At 48.4% G+C, this 17,415-nt stretch overlaps 1 protein-coding gene across 2 annotated transcripts; it reads left to right on the plus strand.

Annotated features, from left to right (window-relative positions):
• The first annotated feature begins 3,812 nt into the window (after positions 1–3,812).
• On the plus strand, positions 3,813–17,051 carry LOC112902081 (putative disease resistance protein At1g59780). 2 transcript variants are annotated; one of them, XM_025970994.1, is made up of 2 exons: positions 3,813–4,776; positions 14,195–17,051. In XM_025970994.1, exons 1-2 carry the CDS (start codon positions 3,926–3,928, stop codon positions 16,572–16,574), a joined length of 3,231 nt encoding a protein of 1,076 aa, XP_025826779.1. In that variant the 5' UTR covers positions 3,813–3,925; the 3' UTR covers positions 16,575–17,051. The 2 variants fall into 2 exon arrangements, with proteins under 2 accessions (XP_025826779.1, XP_025826780.1); XM_025970995.1 differs by lacking the exon at positions 14,195–17,051 and adding an exon at positions 13,686–13,749.
• The last annotated feature ends 364 nt before the right edge of the window (positions 17,052–17,415 follow it).

Below are 17,415 nucleotides of genomic sequence, written 5' to 3' on the forward strand. Positions count from 1 at the left end.
GCTCGAATAGGACTCCTAAACTAGTATCGGGCTAAGATTCCATGTAACCCCGTCCCTCCGAAGTATATAAGGGCGGGCAGAGACCCCTCCAAAGGACAAAACACATCAATCTACACCTAAAACAATACAAACCACCATACAAGACGTAGGGTATTAGCACATCGCGGTCCGAACCTGTCTAAACCTTATGTTGCTTGTACCTTCAAGTTCTTGATCTCGGTGACACCGTACCTACAATCTACCACCTCGGGGTATCCATCGGTATGCTTGGTGGTAAAACACCGACAGCTGACACGCCACGTAGGGGTGTTCATCGAAGATCCCCTGCGAGCTCGATGGCATCGTTTAACCTCCTCGTCGCGCTGGAAGAAGGTGCATCTTTCGTCTTCGGCTCTTAGGTCTACATCGCCAATGGCTCTGGTAGCTTCGACAACCACCTCGCCAACTCCGAGGAGCCGAAGGCATCAACGCCAACATCCAGCCGTAACATCGGCGAATGTGCCGACAATCTCGGTGAAATCCAAATTTCCGATCTAATCCAAAATCGCGAGAGCGAATACGGGTCCAACTCAGCTCCTACTCACGACGGGCCCGAACTCGAGTCTCCGTTCGGACTTCAAATTACAGCCACCGTTTATCGAGAGGCGCTACAGTCCGAGTCCCTATCTACGTTAAAAAAGGATTTGGATGATCTATTTCAACTTAGACTCCGACCTTAGCTCGCACCGCAACATCGACATGCCGCTACTACTTCGACTTCGTGAGGACGCTCGGCGACCCGCTGACGACTACTTCGACTACTCATCTCGACTACAAAACTACTCCCTACGTCCATAAAAGAATGCAATTCTCGCTTTTCGATAAGTCAAACAATTTAAACTTTGACTAAAGTTATATAAAAAATAATAACATTCATGATACAAAATATGTACCATTAGATTAGTTGTAAAATATATTTTCATAATAATTTTTTTTGAGACATAAGTGCTAATATTATTTACTATAAATTTGGTCAAACTTGAACTAGTTTGATCGGCACGGATCCTATAATTGCATTCTTTTATGGGAGTAGTCCGAAGTGGGCCTCTCACTGTCAGTAACTAGTCGGAATAAGTTTCAACTAGTCTGCTTTATCAACAAACCATCATGGCTCCATCAACAACTGTCGCGGCTTCGTCGATAATCGTCCACAAATCAAGCTAAGGGACTTATACTTCCTCAACTTGTTCTCCGCAAGATTGGCTTCTTATCTATGTATGTCTCTCGACGGGTAATGATATCCTCTAGAGCTACACTTCGCCGCCTACTTTTTGCGCAATGCACATTCTTTTTGTCGCATGCTGACTACTTATTTATGCTCGTTGTCCTCTCTTTTTGGTCGCTAATCTACTCGGGTAGTATTCTGCCTTAATCTGTGAAGCCTCGAGTCTTCATTCTTGAGTCTTGACCTAAGCAACTCATACACGGTAAAAGCAAAAGCTAGAATGGGACCAGGTGATTAAACGTAAGAGGTCGGCTACTCGTGGGATTTAAATAGCCTAAAATAAGAGCTCAACACGGCAACTTCATTTCTACACAGAATAAATTTCGGTATTTTCGCATTATTACCGAACAAATTTTGGTAACTCCGCATTATGCTACATGATGTATGCATTATCTTTTTTTTAGATCGAGCTTTGACAACAACTCTCTAGGCCGCACGGCATGCCATCACAGCTCCACGAACTCGTAGGCTCGGGGATAGGTGCTAATAACTACTCGTCATGGCTCCATTAGCTCCCAGGCTCGGGAGCTGTGTGCCAATCACTACTCGACGTGGCTATTTTGGCTCTCCTGGCTTATAAGCTCGGGGCTGGACGCCGCAAAACTATTCGGAAAACGACTTATGTGAAGACTGAAGACGTAAAGACTTATGTGAAGACTGAAGACGTAAAGGTAACCCTACCAGCGGTGGCCTAAGGGTCCTTTAGTATAAGATTTGTTTCGAGCGGTAATTTAGGACTTATTTGGAAAGTTGTTTGTTCAACCATTTTTAAGGTATTTTATCTGGAAAAGAGAGGTTTTCAAATTTCTAACCAAATGTCCTATCTTAACCACCAATTCAAGTTTATAAAATATTCTACGAAGCATGCCATGTTCATTTTGAACCTTTTTCCAAATCTTTGGGATTTGGATTCAAGGTTCGAAGGCTGCGGGATACGTGTCATCAATAACTTATTTTTCAAAAATATTTAAAAAACAAGGAAAGAAGATTTAAGACTAATTTGACCCTCAGCCTGATTCCTTGATTCAACCTAAGGCTCGGGGGCTACTCCATATGGAGTGCAATTGTTCATCGCACCCCGTATATAAGATTATTTCTGAAGATTTAAAAACTACTCGGGGCATGAGCTCTAGGTCTAATGAGCACCTTACAGCCTCGAAGCAGCCAAGGAAATACTCGAAAGATACCCTAAAGATGGAGGTTCAGAAGAACCCGAGGATGACTTCAGAAGTACTCGGAATCCTGCAGTACTCGGCTAGGAAGACCTCGGGGGCTTGTCATACCCGGGGCCAAAGGACTGCTCACATGATATAGAAATTCTAGAATAAAAGATGTGGCATGTCTCATACCTTATATCTGTTGTAAATTACTCGGATACGAGCAGGACTAGTAAGTACGGAAGGAAACTACCCGAATAGTATTCGAGTAGGACTCCTAAGCTAGTATCAGGCTAGAATTCCATGTAACTCCATCATCTCGGAGTATATAAGAGCGGGCAGGGATCCCTCCAAAGGACAACCCAAACAATAACCAATTCAAGGCAATACAAACCACCATAAAGGACGTAGGGTATTACGCACATCACGGTCCGACTATCTAAACCTTATGTTGCTTGCACCTTCAAGTTTCTGATCTCGGCGACACCTTGTCTATAAGTTTACTACCTTAGAGTATCCCTAGTTAAGATTGCCGGTAAAATACCAACAGCTGGCGTCAGGTAGGGATGTTTATCAAAGATCCCTGGCGAGCTCGATGCCATCATTCAACCTCACCGTCGCGCTGGAAGAAGGCACAGAATTTATCTTTGGCTCTTGGATCTGCATGGCTAGTAGCTCTTGGTGTTCATCGAAGATCCCCTGGTGAGCTTGATGGCATACCACAATGCCAAATTAATTGGTAGGAGTCACTCTCAGGCCCTTCTTAATGTAAGTTTGGTGAGAGTTTTATTCTTATTGGTGACATATCATGTAGGTAAAAATAGTGACATGACATGAAATTTTGGAAGAGAAAGGAGACTTGGATTTCATGGGATGAAAATCGGTGCTACAGTTACTAAGATTTTGAAACTAGAATGAAACCTCCATAGGAATAAAAATCAGTGTACACGGTTACTAAGACTGCTTTGAATCTCGTTACACATTGATGTCATCATATTCGTGAGTCTATTTTTTCTAGAGGTGTTACTCTGCACGGAACCGCAACGGCCATCTACTCCGTCCGTTCAGAAATATAAAATATTTTAATTTATCCTAAGTTATATGGTTAAAGTTTGATTAAATTTATAAATAAGAATTTTAACATCTAACGCATCAAGTAAGTAAAGTATAAAAATATATTTTATAATAAATCTAATTATTTTTATTTAACATTTAAAATATTATTACTCTTATATTTTAAAATATCTTATATTTCAGCACGGAGATCTCAGGATGGAGAGAGCTTGTGACAACTTGAATAGAACTATCAAAAATGAAAATTCTAATTAGAAATAATTCTATCAATATAACGGAGGGAGTACTGGCTAACAGCACCCTAGAGTTGCCATTTACTCTGTTCTGTCCTCTCCCTGATCCGTGATAATTCCCTTCCCAACCTTCCACGAGATCTTCAGGTAGCAGCGAAAATTGGCAAGTTGATCGATTTATCGGCCGATCATCGTCTATGGTGCTACCACCGGAGCAAGCGGCGGCGGCCGCCTTCTTGAACAACGTCATGGGGAAGCTCTTCCAAGCTCTCGGTTTGGTGGAGACATACAAGATGCTGAGGGACCTCGAGCCAGAGAGCGAGTCCCTGCTGCAGGACCTCCGCATGCTCACGGCCGCCGTGGACGATGAGCTCACCGGCCCCAAGGGAGACCGCCGCACCGCCGTCGCGCGGGCCTACAGCAGCGAGATGCGCGCGCTGACGCACGACGTGGAGGACTGCATCGAGCGGTTCGTGCACCGCGTCACCGGCGGCGGCCTCGAGGGAGCGTCGAGGCTCCGCCGCGCCGTGCACACGGTCGGCATGCTCCGCACCTGCTACCGGTTCGCCTCGGAGATCAAGCGGCTCAAGAAGCGCGTGCAGGAGGTGAGAGCCAGGGTGCTCAAGCCACTCGAGGGCGGCGGCGTCGGGGGCCAGCCCTCCGGCTCCAGACCCGCCGCGGGGCCGCGCGCCGTTGATCACGCCGCGCGTAGCCCCGTGGGCATAGAGAAGCCCATGGAGGAGCTCCTCGCGCTGTTGGACTTGGACCTCGACCAACGACAACCGGAGGGCCAACCGCAGCCGCCGTCGCAGGCGCAGCCAAGGGTTATCGCCATCGTCGGATTTGGCGGTGTGGGGAAAACTACCCTCGCGAGAGCCGTGTACGACGCCGCCCCTGTCGCCGGTGCGTTCCCTTGCCGCGCTTGGGTCGCCGTGCGCTCGCCGGAGGACGGCGATGCCACGGGGATTCTGGAGAATATACACCAGCAGCTTCTCCCGGGGCAGCAGTATTCAGAATCTTCGCTCACCAAATTCCTCAGGGATAAGAGGTACTGTGCTGCCTTCATCTTTCCTGCTTAACAAAAACATTTCGATTTCCTTTTTACCTTTGGAGCTTCTGGGAGCACCGCAGGATATTTGTACTATTTTCTTCTTTTCCAATATAATTATCCAGTACAAGCTTACTCCTCCTGTTCCGTCAAAAAGTCAAAACATTTCGATCTGCCAATCCTGCTCAATTAGGCGCTGACAAACTGAATTTACACATTTCACATTGGGTACCCCCCCCCCCCCCCCTTTTTTATGGCCAGATAGTATCACCATTGACTGTATCTACAAAGATGGTTCTTTTCAAACTTAAATCATCCTTTTAACTCTAAGAAACATGAGCCCCAATTGAATTTGTTTGTTTTACTATGTCATCATATCTTTCATTCATGAACCCAATAAAAATTTCAAACCTTTAGCCCACTCACTACATAAGCTATATATTCTCCCCAAAACCTTAATTATTATCACTTTCACTTTTGAAGAATTTAAACTTGGTGTATATATGGATTACAGGAAAACTGTAAGATTATGATCCTTGATCAAAATGCTCTTCTTGAACACTAGCCACACACACACAAAAAAAAACTTTCGCTTTTGGGGGAATCCCCAGTTTCAACAATAACTTATATTGAAAACATACAGCTTGAATTTTGAAAGCTATGTAAATAGAGTTCACAGTGAACTCTCGATTTTGCTGTTACATACTAATAAACTAGTTTATCTTCGGTCTCACTCAGAGACACCCCTGAGCCCCATCTTTTCTTAAAACCGCTGCCATAGTAATATATTGAAGATTGGTATTTCTAAAGGCCATCTTAGCAGCCCAACTAGGCAACTATCCTCCCAGAGCCAAGTCTGTTTACCACCCCTAATCTTTGTAGAACACAGTGGGTAAACATTTTTCATCACTTCTATTAATCCTACCCAAAAATGCGAATCATCTTTCTTAAAACTCAGCTAAGTCACATATTTGTTCAAAAGTCAGAAGTAAATCCTGCAATATTACTTCCATATCCGTTTTCCTAATTAAAGAAATGTTCGATCTCAAGATCAACAACCCCCAAGACTCTGACTCTTTTGGACAGGACACCAACGGCCAGGGGACAAAATGATATTTCCTCATCCCTGATCCTCCTGTCCCAAAAGTCTCTTCCTAAAGTTACCCACTTTTTACCCATCCCATTTGGTAACTTGTAAAAATAAATACCATACATAAAGGCACATTGTTGTGAGAAGAGTTGAGAAGAATCAACCTACCTCACTAAATATTGACCCAGCCCTGACTGTCTCCATGTGTTGCATATCCGGCTGAAGAATGACTTCAGATAGCAAAATCCCACACTTCAAGGTATTCTGATAGAGCTGGCACAGAAGGTGCTCCTTGGTATCTTGGATCCATTGGCTCTCAACAATTGTTCGTGGACAGGGCACTTGTTGGCCCTTCGTTTAGGAACAAGAAGAAAAGAAGAAAAAGAAAAGGAGGTGCCATATCCACAATTCTTGACCAAAACAAATGTGCTGCAGCCATTGCCAACCTCAGTAACAATCGAGATAGAGAAAACAGCCTTGATGTTTGCATGGACAGACACCGAATGTTGCCCAGAGACACCGCACTTTATTGCCCAACCAATGTCTTGAGATTATGTGTACCAAGTCCTCCGAATTCACGTGTCCGCCAGACTGCCACACCTCGTCCAAGCAATCAGACAGTGTGTAAGTGATAGCGTGGAAGATCTTGTATTGCATATCACTGAATAGCAGGATTACAATTATATAGACCTCTACCAGATTGTGCTCCACCTGATTTATAGAAACAAGGATCAGGGAGTCAATCAGGGAGATCTCATGCTATAAAGAAGGTAACAGCCAGGCAGGAGAGAAGCACTGCCGGCACCTAATAGGCAGGAAACCTCCTAAATATAGATGAAGGAAATGATCTGTCTAACACCCCCCCCCCCCCCCCCCGCAGTCGAAACGTCGATGGCGCAGACGTTGAGGCTGGAGCGAAATTCGGAGAAGACAGAAGTGGGCAGTCCCTTGGTGAAGATGTCAGCAAACTGAGATGTCGTCGGGACATGAAGGACACGAACATCACCAATGGCAGCGCGCTCACGGACGAAGTGGAGATCAATCTTGACATGCTTCGTGCGTTGATTCTGAACTGGGTTAGTGGACAAGTAGACAGCACTGACATTGTCGCAGTAAACCAGTGTGCTTTTCGTCAAGGGACCGTGGAGCTCCTCTAGCAATTGACGGAGCCAGCAAGCTTCAGCCACACCATTGGCAACAACCCGGTATTCGGCCTCAGCGCTGGAGCGAGACACCGTGGTCTGCCGCTTGGAGGACCAGGAGACGAGGTTGTCACCGAGGAACATGGCGTAGCCTGAGGTAGACTTGCGAGTGTCCGGGCAGCCAGCCCAATCAGCATCTATGTAGACAAGTAGAGCGGTGGTCATGGATGGATGAAGAAGAAGACCGTGACCAAGTGTCCCATGTAGATAGCGCAGGATGCGCTTAACTGCCGAGAGATGAACATCCCGAGGGTCATGCATATGTAGACACACTTGCTGGACTGCATAGGAGGTGTCAGGTCTGGTGAAGGTCAAGTACTGCAGTGCACCCACCAAGCTGCGATACTAAGTAGGGTCGCTGATAGGGGTACCAGCCGTGGAGGAGACCTTAGCATGAGTGTCAACAGGGGTACTGCACGGCTTGCAGTCGGACATGCCAGTGCGCTCAAGAACATCGAGAGCATACTGCTTATGTGAAAGAAAGAGTCCCTCTGAACACTGCTGAACAATCACACCTAAGAAGTGATGGAGGGTACCGAGATCCTTCATGGAAAATTCCTTTTCGAGTGCAACAAAAATGCGACGGAGAAGGTCCTGGCTGGAAGCAGTGAGAACAATGTCGTCCACATAAAGGAGCAAATATGCCATGTCAGTCCCGTGGCGGTAGATGAACAACGAAGTGTCTGACCTGGCTTCGACGAACCCCAGAGTGAGCAGGTGGGTAGCAAAACGGCTATACCAAGCACGAGGCGCCTGCTTCAGACCATAGAGAGATTTACTGAGACGACAAACAGCATGAGGCTGAGTGGGGTCAACAAAACTTGTAGGCTGTGAGCAATAGACTGTCTCAGTGAGTGTGCCATGCAAGAAGGCATTCTTGACGTCAAGTTGGTGAACCGGCCATTGCTAAGAAAGTGCCAAAGATAAGACTATGCGGACTATCACCGGTTTGACTACCGGACTGAAGGTCTCATCATAGTCAATGCCGGGGCGCTGGGTGAAGCCACGGAGTACCCAACGAGCCTTGTATCTGTCGAGAGAACCATCAGTATTGAATTTGTGATGGAAAACCCACTTGCCCCTGACGATGTTGGTGCCGGAGGGGCAGGGAACGAGATCCCAGGTGTTGTTGGAGATTAGCGCAGCGTACTCTTCTTCCATCGCGCGTCGCCAATTTGGATCGGCGAGGGCACTGCGATGGGTCTTGGGAATGGGCGAGAGAGTCGTGGCGCTGAATGCGGTGGGCAAAAGAAAACCGGACTTGCTGCGGGTGGTCATCCCGTGCTGGTTAACCACTGGTGTGATGGGAACAGCACCGGCAGGTAATTGGATGGGTGCAGGGGCCACAGGCGCCTCCGGGACAGGACGTGGGCGGCGATGGTACACCGTTAGGGGTGCAGCTGAGACAGCTGCAGGGGCCGCGCATGGTGCGGGCGTTGGTGCAGCAAGCGAGGCCGCGCGTGGCGCACGGGCAGCTGGGAGAGCTGCCGGGGCTGCGCATGGCGCAGGCGTAGCTGGGAGAGCTGCCGGGGCCGCGCGTGGCGCGGGCGCAGAGGGTGTCGGGGCGATGGTCGTGGACGCTGCGTCAAGCGAGGCCGCGCACGGCGTGGGCATAGAGGCCGCGCGTGGCTGGGCCGCGCGTGGCGTCGGAATGACGGCCACGGTCCGAGCGGCGCAGCGGGCTGAAGCCTCGCGCGACGCACACGGAGGCAGGGGTGGCGCCTCATGGCCCAGGTCAGCTGCAGCCGTGGCGGGCGCGAGGGGCGCAGCAACCGCGACGGGCGAGACCTCAGGGGAGTCGGGGCGAGTACCTGCAGGGGAGGGCTCGATCGGGAAGATCGACACCTCAAACTCAGATAAAAAATCAAGGTCAGTGGATGAGGCTCGGGAGCCAGCAAGAGGAAAAGAGGCCTCATCAAAAATCACGTGACGTGAAGTGAGGACTCTATTGGTGAAAAGTTCCAAACAGCGATATCCTTTGTGGTTGCTGGGATACCCAAGAAAGACGCAGAGGCTTGACCGGGGGGCAAGCTTGTGAGGTGTCGTGCGGACATGTTTGGATAACAGGCACAACCGAACACATGGAGGTGAGTGTATGTGGGGTGGGAACCAAACAAGGCTAAATGGGGCGTAGCAAAGGCTAAGGTTTTGGTGGGTAACCGATTGAGAAGGTACGGTGCGGTGTGAAGGCCTTCGACCCAGAAGGACGGGGCAAGGGAGGCCTGAAATAAGAGGGAACGGATGATGTTGTTAATGGAACGGATCATACGCTCGGCTTTACCCTTTTGGGAAGACGTGTAGGGGCACGACATCCAGAGCAGGACGCCATGTGTGAGAAAGAAGGTGCGAGTTGAAGAGTTGTCAAACTCACGACCTTTGTCACATTGAATGCTCTGGATGGTGCAACCGAACTGTGTTTTCACATAAGAGAAGAAGTTAGCCAAGGTAGGAAAGGTTTCAGACTTGAGGCGAAGTGGAAATGTCCAAAGAAAATGCGAGCAATCATCGAGAATAATAAGATAATATTTGTAACCGGACACACTAGGAATGGGAGAGGTCCACAGATCACAATGAATTAAATCAAAATTCTTGAGAGCTCGCGAAGTGGAGTTTGCAAAAGGTAGTCTAATGTGCCGACCAACTTGACATGCATGGCAGATGGAGTCTCTAGTAATTTAATTACAACCAATGGCAGAGGTACTAGCGAGTTTGGACAGAGCCTCATGCCCAGGATGCCCGAGACGACGATGCCAAGTGGTGGAGGAAGCTGCAGCAACAAGGGCGCAGGACACCATGGGACGTGCTGGAGTGGCGAGAGTTTAGAGGGGCCCGGAGCTATTGAACCTGGCGATCACGCTCCTGGTTTTGAGATCCTTCATAGAAAGGCCAAAAGGATCAAATTTGATAGAACAGTTATTGTCAGTAGTGAACTGACGAACAGAGATGAGGTTCTTAACAATGTCGGGTGCAACAAGAATGTTATTAAGATAAAAGGGACCCGGTATGACAGAATGGCCAGAAGCTGTGACAGGTAAAGTGGATCCATTTCCGACGACAATGGAAGTAAAACGCGGTGGGCGAAATAAGGAGATGTTACCAGTGTCGGGAGTCATGTGACTAGAAGCCCCGGAGTCCATTACCCAATCTGTTACACCAGGAGGATTGAGGGTCATGGTGCTGAAGTTACTCGTAAGGGATTGCTGATCCCAAGATCTAGACCACGGTGTCCACGGTGCAGCCTGAGGAGCAGGGACCATGGCGGGTTGCTGCTGTGTTCCGAGTTGGTGCTGAACCGGCCCGTGTTGTGGAGGCACGAGCGGGCTGTGGACGAGCTGAGGAAGATGGCCTGGCAGGGACATGTACTGGCCTGGGGCAGCGAAGAGAGCCTGCTGGGGTGCGGGCTGGTGTGTGGGCGCGCGAGGTTGTTGCCCACCGCGCTGTTGCATCGTCCCACCTGTGGGGCCGGGCCACATTGTGATTTGCCCGGTCCACGGATTATACAGCAAAGGCCAGGGCACCGAGGCCTTTCCTCCGCCACCGCCATTGCAGCGACGCCGTCAGCGGCCACCACCAGAGGAGCTGCCGCCGCTGCCAGAGCCGCCAGAGTGGCTGCTGCTGGACGCCGGGGGTCGGGTGGAACCGCCAGAGGACGCCGCGGAGCCCCTAAGGGAGGGGACGCTGGAGGAGGACGATCCGCCGGTGGACTGTGGCGGGGCGGCGACGAGGGCGGTCGCTGGTGCCGGAGGTTGCGCACTGGAGTCGATCTCCTCGAGGATGAGGTCGTTGCGGACGTCGTTGAAGGAGGGGAATGGCTTGGAGCGCTTGAAGTGGACCTTCATGTGGGCGAACTTCTCGTTCAGACCGCGCAGCACATTGAGGATGAGGGTGCGGTCATGGATGACCTCGCCGAGATCACCAAGAGCCTCAGCCATCCCCTTCATCTTGCAGCAATAGTCGCCGACAGAAAGATCGACCTGCATAAAAACACGGAACTCGGCATCGAGGCGAAGGGCGCGAGCTTTGCGATTGCCAAGGAATTGCTCCTCAACGGCGATCCAGGCGCGGCGTGCTGTGCCACCAAGGGTGCAGATGGACTCCATCAGCTCGGGGGAGAGCGTGCCCAGCACCCACGACAGGACAATGGCATCCATGCGCCGCCAAGATGGCGTGGCGGCGGAGGCGTTGGAGAGGACATGGTCGGCGAGGGCGTACCGCTTGAGAGCGAGCAGGACGAGGTCGCGCCAGCGATTGTAGTGGGGGAAGAGGGTGTCCAGAACGACGGGCACAAGGGCACGAAGGTTCTGGACGCCCGCCGCCTACGCGTGAAGGTTGGCGACGGTGGCAACCTCGTAGTCGGGGTCGTCGGGCGGAGGTGGGAAGGCGGCGTTGCGAGCAGCGACCGTGGCGTGCTCGAGATCAGCGGCGGCCTGGTGTTCCCTTGCAAGGGCTTCCTGGGTGGCGCGAACACGATCTTGGGCGGCAGCGGCGGCCTGAGCAGCCTCATCGGCGGCGGCGACCAAGGCCTGGCGAGCCGGCTCCTGTGTGGCCGCGTCCTCGGTGGGCTGAGCACCTGGAGCGGGTGGAGGATCACTAGTGGCCATGGCGCCGCGGCGTCGGGAAGAGAGCGCAGGCAGGGAAGGATTAGCGGAAGCGAGTTGTCACAGGATGGTGACAGTCTCGTGATACCATGATAGCGTGGAAGATTTTGTATTGCATATCACTGAATAGCAGGATTACAATTATATAGACCTCTACCAGATTGTGCTCCATCTGATTTATAGAAACAAGGATCAGGGAGTCAATCAGGGAGATCTTACGCTATAAAGAAGGTAACAGCCAGGCAGGAGAGAAGCACTGCTGGCACCTAATAGGCAGGAAACCTCCTGAATATAGATGAAGGAAATGATCTGTCTAACAGTAAGGAACATGGCCCCATTAGACCATAATTGTAATTTTGGTGATTGTATAACAATATAGTTAATGGGACTAACGAGTTTGTAAGCTCAAGTTTATAGGATTTTTAGATCCCATGGATGGAGTCCAATCCATATACAAGACAATCCAAATCGCAGTCAAGATGCCCAAGTTGTAGTGAAAATGTAGAGGTGTCCAAATGACAACAGCGATGAATTGGACAAGTGACAGTAGAAAAAGGGCAACCGGTTAAACCGACGGTATGAAAATTGTACACCGGTGCATTAGGGAGATGCTACTGTGATCAAGTCAGTAGCACCGGTTTAACCGACGGAGCATCAGTTAAATATGTCGGTGCATCTGTCGAGTGCCATGACGATCAAGTGAAGAAACACAGAGGCACCGGTTGAACCGACGCCCTAGAGTTAAGCGTCGGTGCATTGGTAGTTTACTGTTGCAAAGAGCATTTCAAGCAACAGAAGGCTTCGAGGAACAAATCCTTCAGGACCAGTTGAAACGTTGGTGCGTCGGTGCGATGACGCAAGCAAGCTCAGGTGTGGCAGAGAGACGTTCAATGGCTAGTATGCAGATTCAGAGTGACCGGTTAAACCGATGGCTATGACTGGTGTAACCGACGCTTTAACCTTTTGGCAGAAAAGCAAGCAACGGCTAGAAGTGGATCTCTAGCCTATATAAGATCTTACCCCGGGCCATTTGAGGCTGCTGGAGTCTGTGAGAAACTATAGAAACTCTGCTGAAGTTCTCCAAGCCAACCAAAAAGCTCATTGATCAAATCCTTAGGTTTAGCACAAGCTTTATGAGGTGTAGTGCTAGGCTAGCTCTAGGGAGAGTGTGAGAGCAAGGTGTTGTGACCTTATGCTGGTTCTTGAGTGAACCTCAAGCTTATACCTCGGTGTGCTGGCCCCGTGGAGTCTTCGTGGCTTGTCGGCGAGTCTTTGATCCTCCGGCTTGGTGTGGAACGGCGATGACAGCTTTGTGCGGGGACGAAGAGACCCCTTCTTCGTGGGAAGCTCCGTAGTAAAGGCGGCGTCAAGGTGACCGAGGACTTGGCGTGAGCCTTAGTGGCCGAGCCTTTGTGGCAAGTCAAGAAGAGTTCCGGAAGAGACTTGGTGACCGGAAAGCAATACTCTTTATGAGTGCTTCAACAACATGGACTAGGGGTGGCTTAGTGACTACCGATACCATAGGATAAATCCTCGCGTCAAGAGTTTGCTTCCTCTCATCCTCTCCTTTGCATTTCCGCATATCATACTTGCATCTTGTGTGCCTTTACTTTCTTAGTGTAGTGTCTTATTAGGATCGGCTATAGGTTGAAAAACTTGTTTTGGGATGAAGATTTCACACTAGATGAACCATAGTTGCACATCTAGATAGCATGTTCTAGATTATGTTTTGTGCAAACTTGTTTGTGCCATAAGTTAAAGTTCTCCCCCTCTTAGGCTACGAGCACCGATTCCTTTCACAGTATCCACCGATCACAGTGTCCACCAAGCTTCCTCCCTTCATTTCCAAACAAAACCCTGACATAATTTTCAATCATCTTAGTTGCCCATTGCCCATGGAGGTAGGCCAAAGCTGCGTGATAAACTGTCATGGAGAATGTGCCTGTTTATCTATAGTATCACCAACAAAATATAATTCAGTCTTAAAAAATTTGATTTAAAGCCCAGATATCTGTTCAGGTAAGCACAGGATGTTGAGGTGCTCTGCAGTGTTTCACTACCAGTGCGGCTGATCATCCTCTTGGACCAGCTACTGAAAATTGTTAGTAAGCCATTGTCTGATTAACCAGCTAATCAGACGTGAGGCCCTTCTGTGGCGGATCCTTCCTTTTGCTCCTCGGCGTATGGGACATTATCATTTATTAATTGTTTCCTATCGGAGTTTCTGTCCAGAAGGCAGATTCGTACATGTTAGTACCTGTTTGGTACTGGAAACAACACTTGTCCGTTCGGCTTCCATGCGTGTGATGAATGCTGTCAGATAGTATATGCATTTAATCAAGACATATGCTATTCTGAAAGTTACAAGCATAGTGTGTGTATCTGCAAAAATATCATTCCTAAAATAATAATAATCTCTCCTAAAATATTTATTCTGTGTGGTTTTAACTGCAAATGCTGTGTTACAACACTCTTGCGAACTAAAGATCATAGCATAAAACTGATTTTCGCTTCATTTCTTTGGTTAGGTATTTGATTGTTATTGATGATGTCGATGACATCGATGAGGAGCAGTGGGATACCATAACACCAGCCTTTGAAGGAAATGGTGAAGGCAGCAGAATTATAGTGACCACGACCTTTCGGCCCACAGCTAATAGACGAAGTGATGCTAATGGTTGTGTGTACAAAATGAGAACTCTTGGAATGAGAAATTCTATGACAATTGCTCTTCGTGGAAGATGTGCAGCTGAGTTGATGCAGGGTTCGGAAACACTCCTGAAGAAATGTGATGGTCTTCCACTAGCTCTTGTCAGTGTGGCCAGGCAATTAAGCAGTGAAGATGAACCTACGGGCAAATTCTGCTCAGAATTATGCAGCAAGCTGGGTTCTTATCTGGAACGAGAAGACAGTGAGCCTAACTTTGCAAGACTCCGTGATGTACTTATAGATAACTACACCAGTCTGTCTGATCTCTCTGTCAGGACCTGCTTGCTATATCTTGGCATGTTCTCGATCGACCGTCCTCTCAGGAAGAGTGTCATAATCAGGCGATGGCTGGCTGAAGGATATGCACGAAGCGAAGACATTACATTGAGTGAACAGAGTGTAGCAAATAGAAATTTCAAGACATTCATTGACCGGAATATAATCATGCCTGTTAATATAAGTAAAAATGCAGATGTGAAGACGTGCAAGATGCATGGCATCATGCACGAGTTTCTGTTGCACAGGTCCATTTGTGAGAAATTCGTCATGTGCTCTCGCACTCCAAGGGATAAAATAGTCCGGCACCTCTTTGTCCATGGTGATGTTGGCAGTTACACAAACTCCACAACGACCTGGAACATGGACTTATCACGTGTACGATCGGTGACAGTCCGTGGGAGTGGAGGTGGTGCCATTTCTGATTTTTGCAAGTACAAGCTGATCAGAGTGTTGGATCTTGAAGAATGCACTGATGTGAAAGATAGCCATCTAAAGAAAATATGCAAGCTGTGGAATCTAAGATACCTAAGCCTCAGTCACAAAATTACAAGGCTTCCAAAGGAAATTGCAAAGCTCAAACTTTTGGAGACACTTGCTTTGAGCAAAACGGTGGTGACTGCGTTGCCAGTGGAAGTCGTCGGGCTTCCCTGTTTAATTAATCTGATTGGAAAATTTAAGGTTCTGGTTCAAGACTGGAAGTCGAGTGGTGAACTAGAGCAACTGGAAGAATTGTGCAGAAACAGTAAGCTGGAGACCCTAGCAGGATTCGTCACTGATGGGGGGGAGATACAGGGATTTCTGCAGCTCATTGTCCACATAAAGAACTTGAGAAAGGTTAAGATATACTGCAACTCAACTGAGAATGTTACTGACCTCAGTTGCTTGAATAATGATCTGGTAAAGGCCATCCGGCAGTACACTAGAGCTCCTATGGGTGCTGGATGTGATCGCTCAATGTCAATTGACTTTCAGGGACTGCCTCGAGGATCGATGCATGCTCTACGGGATCTGTACAATCATAGGATGTCTTTACAAGAAACATATTACCTCAGTTCACTGAAACTACAAGGAGACCTATCAACGTCGCATGAGTTTGTTGCCATAGTTTCAGGTCTCACTGAGCTGTGCCTTTCATCTCCCACTATGGCACGTGATCTGCTGTTATCCCTGAGTGCAATGCCCTTTCTGCTTTATCTCACACTGATCACTGATGAGATTGATGAAGATTTCGTCATTAAAGTCGGGACATTCCAATGCCTGCGACGATTGCGTATTGTTTTGCAACATGAGAACCCGGTCCTCCCAGAAATTGAAGAGGGAGCTCTGCCAGAACTTGTGTCGCTTCAGGTTCCCTGTGAGAATCTAGCTGCTGGTCCTTCCAGCATTGGAATTAGGCACCTCAGAAAGCTCCAGGAAATCGAACTTCATCCTAAAGTCCGTGAGCCAGCAAGACGAGAATGGGAAGCAGCAGCATGGAACCACCCTAACAGGCCGAATGTTTTGCCTTTCATCAGTGTTGATGATCATGATCTTGTGGGCGAGAAGACTACAAACAATCTGGTTGCCTCATCAAAGGAATCAGGACAAGAGGAGGCTGTCGTCCAAGGGCAGCTAGCTGACCAGGCATCGGAACCATCTGTGCCACAAATGCCTCTTTCCACTTGCAACGACTCTGGACTCGGCAACAAAATGTTATATTCTCCAGACCATGTAACCATGGAGAATTCCATTGGCATCCAAGGGCGGCCAGCAGAGGAGGCATCAAAATACTCTCTTTTGCTGACGGATCAACAAGGAAATTATACTTCTACTGAGTTGGGACACGTCGGTTCTTGTTATAATTCAGCCAAGCTGTCCGACTGGGACACGTCGGTTCTTGCAAAGTACTCTGTTAATGCAAGAAAAGCTAATGACGGCTGATAAGCTCCAAATGAAGAACTGGCCATGTAATCCGATGTGCTAATTGTGTAATCTGATCTATGCTTACACTGTCCGTTTGCAAGAAGAGTATGGGAACTGGTGGATGCATGGTCAGGAAACAGGGTGCAAGTTCCTGGGCAGGGAATTGGAATCTAAGACATGCGAAACAACACAACCAAACAACAGCGGATCATATCGGCTTTGCTCATGTACACTGCTTGGAATCTCTGAAATGAGCGTAATCAAAGGGTGTTCCAGAGAAAGGAAGCTGATCATAGGCAGGTGATGCAATCATCCGGCAGGTGGTTGAATTTAGGGTCTTGAGCGTGTGGACGACCAGTTGTATCTTAATTAGTTCTAATGTTATTTTCTAGAGAGTGTGAGAGTTTATTGTTTTATCATGTAATCAGAACTATGTTGTGACTTGCTCGGTTATTATTTTTAAATGACATGGCAGTGCTCCTGCCCTTTAGTTCGAAAAAAAAAATCAGCCAGGCTGCTCAATCCTTTGGTACTTGCTGCACTTCCAGGATCTGGTGTTTCTTCATGCATAAGACTGCTACCGAGCAGATCCATCTTGGGTCTTCAGGTCAGGGACGGGCAGTAAAGAAGATGAACCGATATTGTACAATATAAGCGTGCTGTATTCGTTTTCCTTTTGTTTTGGTGTAGAATTTACAAATCGCAGTAAGAATTACACGGGTTGTACTGTGTTTCTCAAAGGAAAAAAAAAAGGAATCACACAGGTAATGCATGCCGCGGGTGCCAAAACGAGTAAACAGCAGCAGGGACAGCTAAGGTTGTAATTACCTTGCAATTCAAACAGGTTCTTTCCGATTGT

The sequence above is a fragment of the Panicum hallii genome, chromosome 8 (genome assembly GCF_002211085.1).
Source record: "Panicum hallii strain FIL2 chromosome 8, PHallii_v3.1, whole genome shotgun sequence".
NCBI classification, from domain to species: domain Eukaryota; kingdom Viridiplantae; phylum Streptophyta; class Magnoliopsida; order Poales; family Poaceae; genus Panicum; species Panicum hallii.

What these genes read in the sequence shown, in the direction of transcription:
- LOC112902081 (XM_025970994.1), top strand. Translation starts at nt 3,926, where the DNA reads ATGGTGCTACCACCGGAGCAAGCGGCGGCGGCCGCCTTCTTGAACAAC. An exon ending in AAATTCCTCAGGGATAAGAG is followed by an intron (nt 4,777 to 14,194) that starts GTACTGTGCTGC and finishes TTCTTTGGTTAG; the next exon opens with GTATTTGATTGTTATTGATG.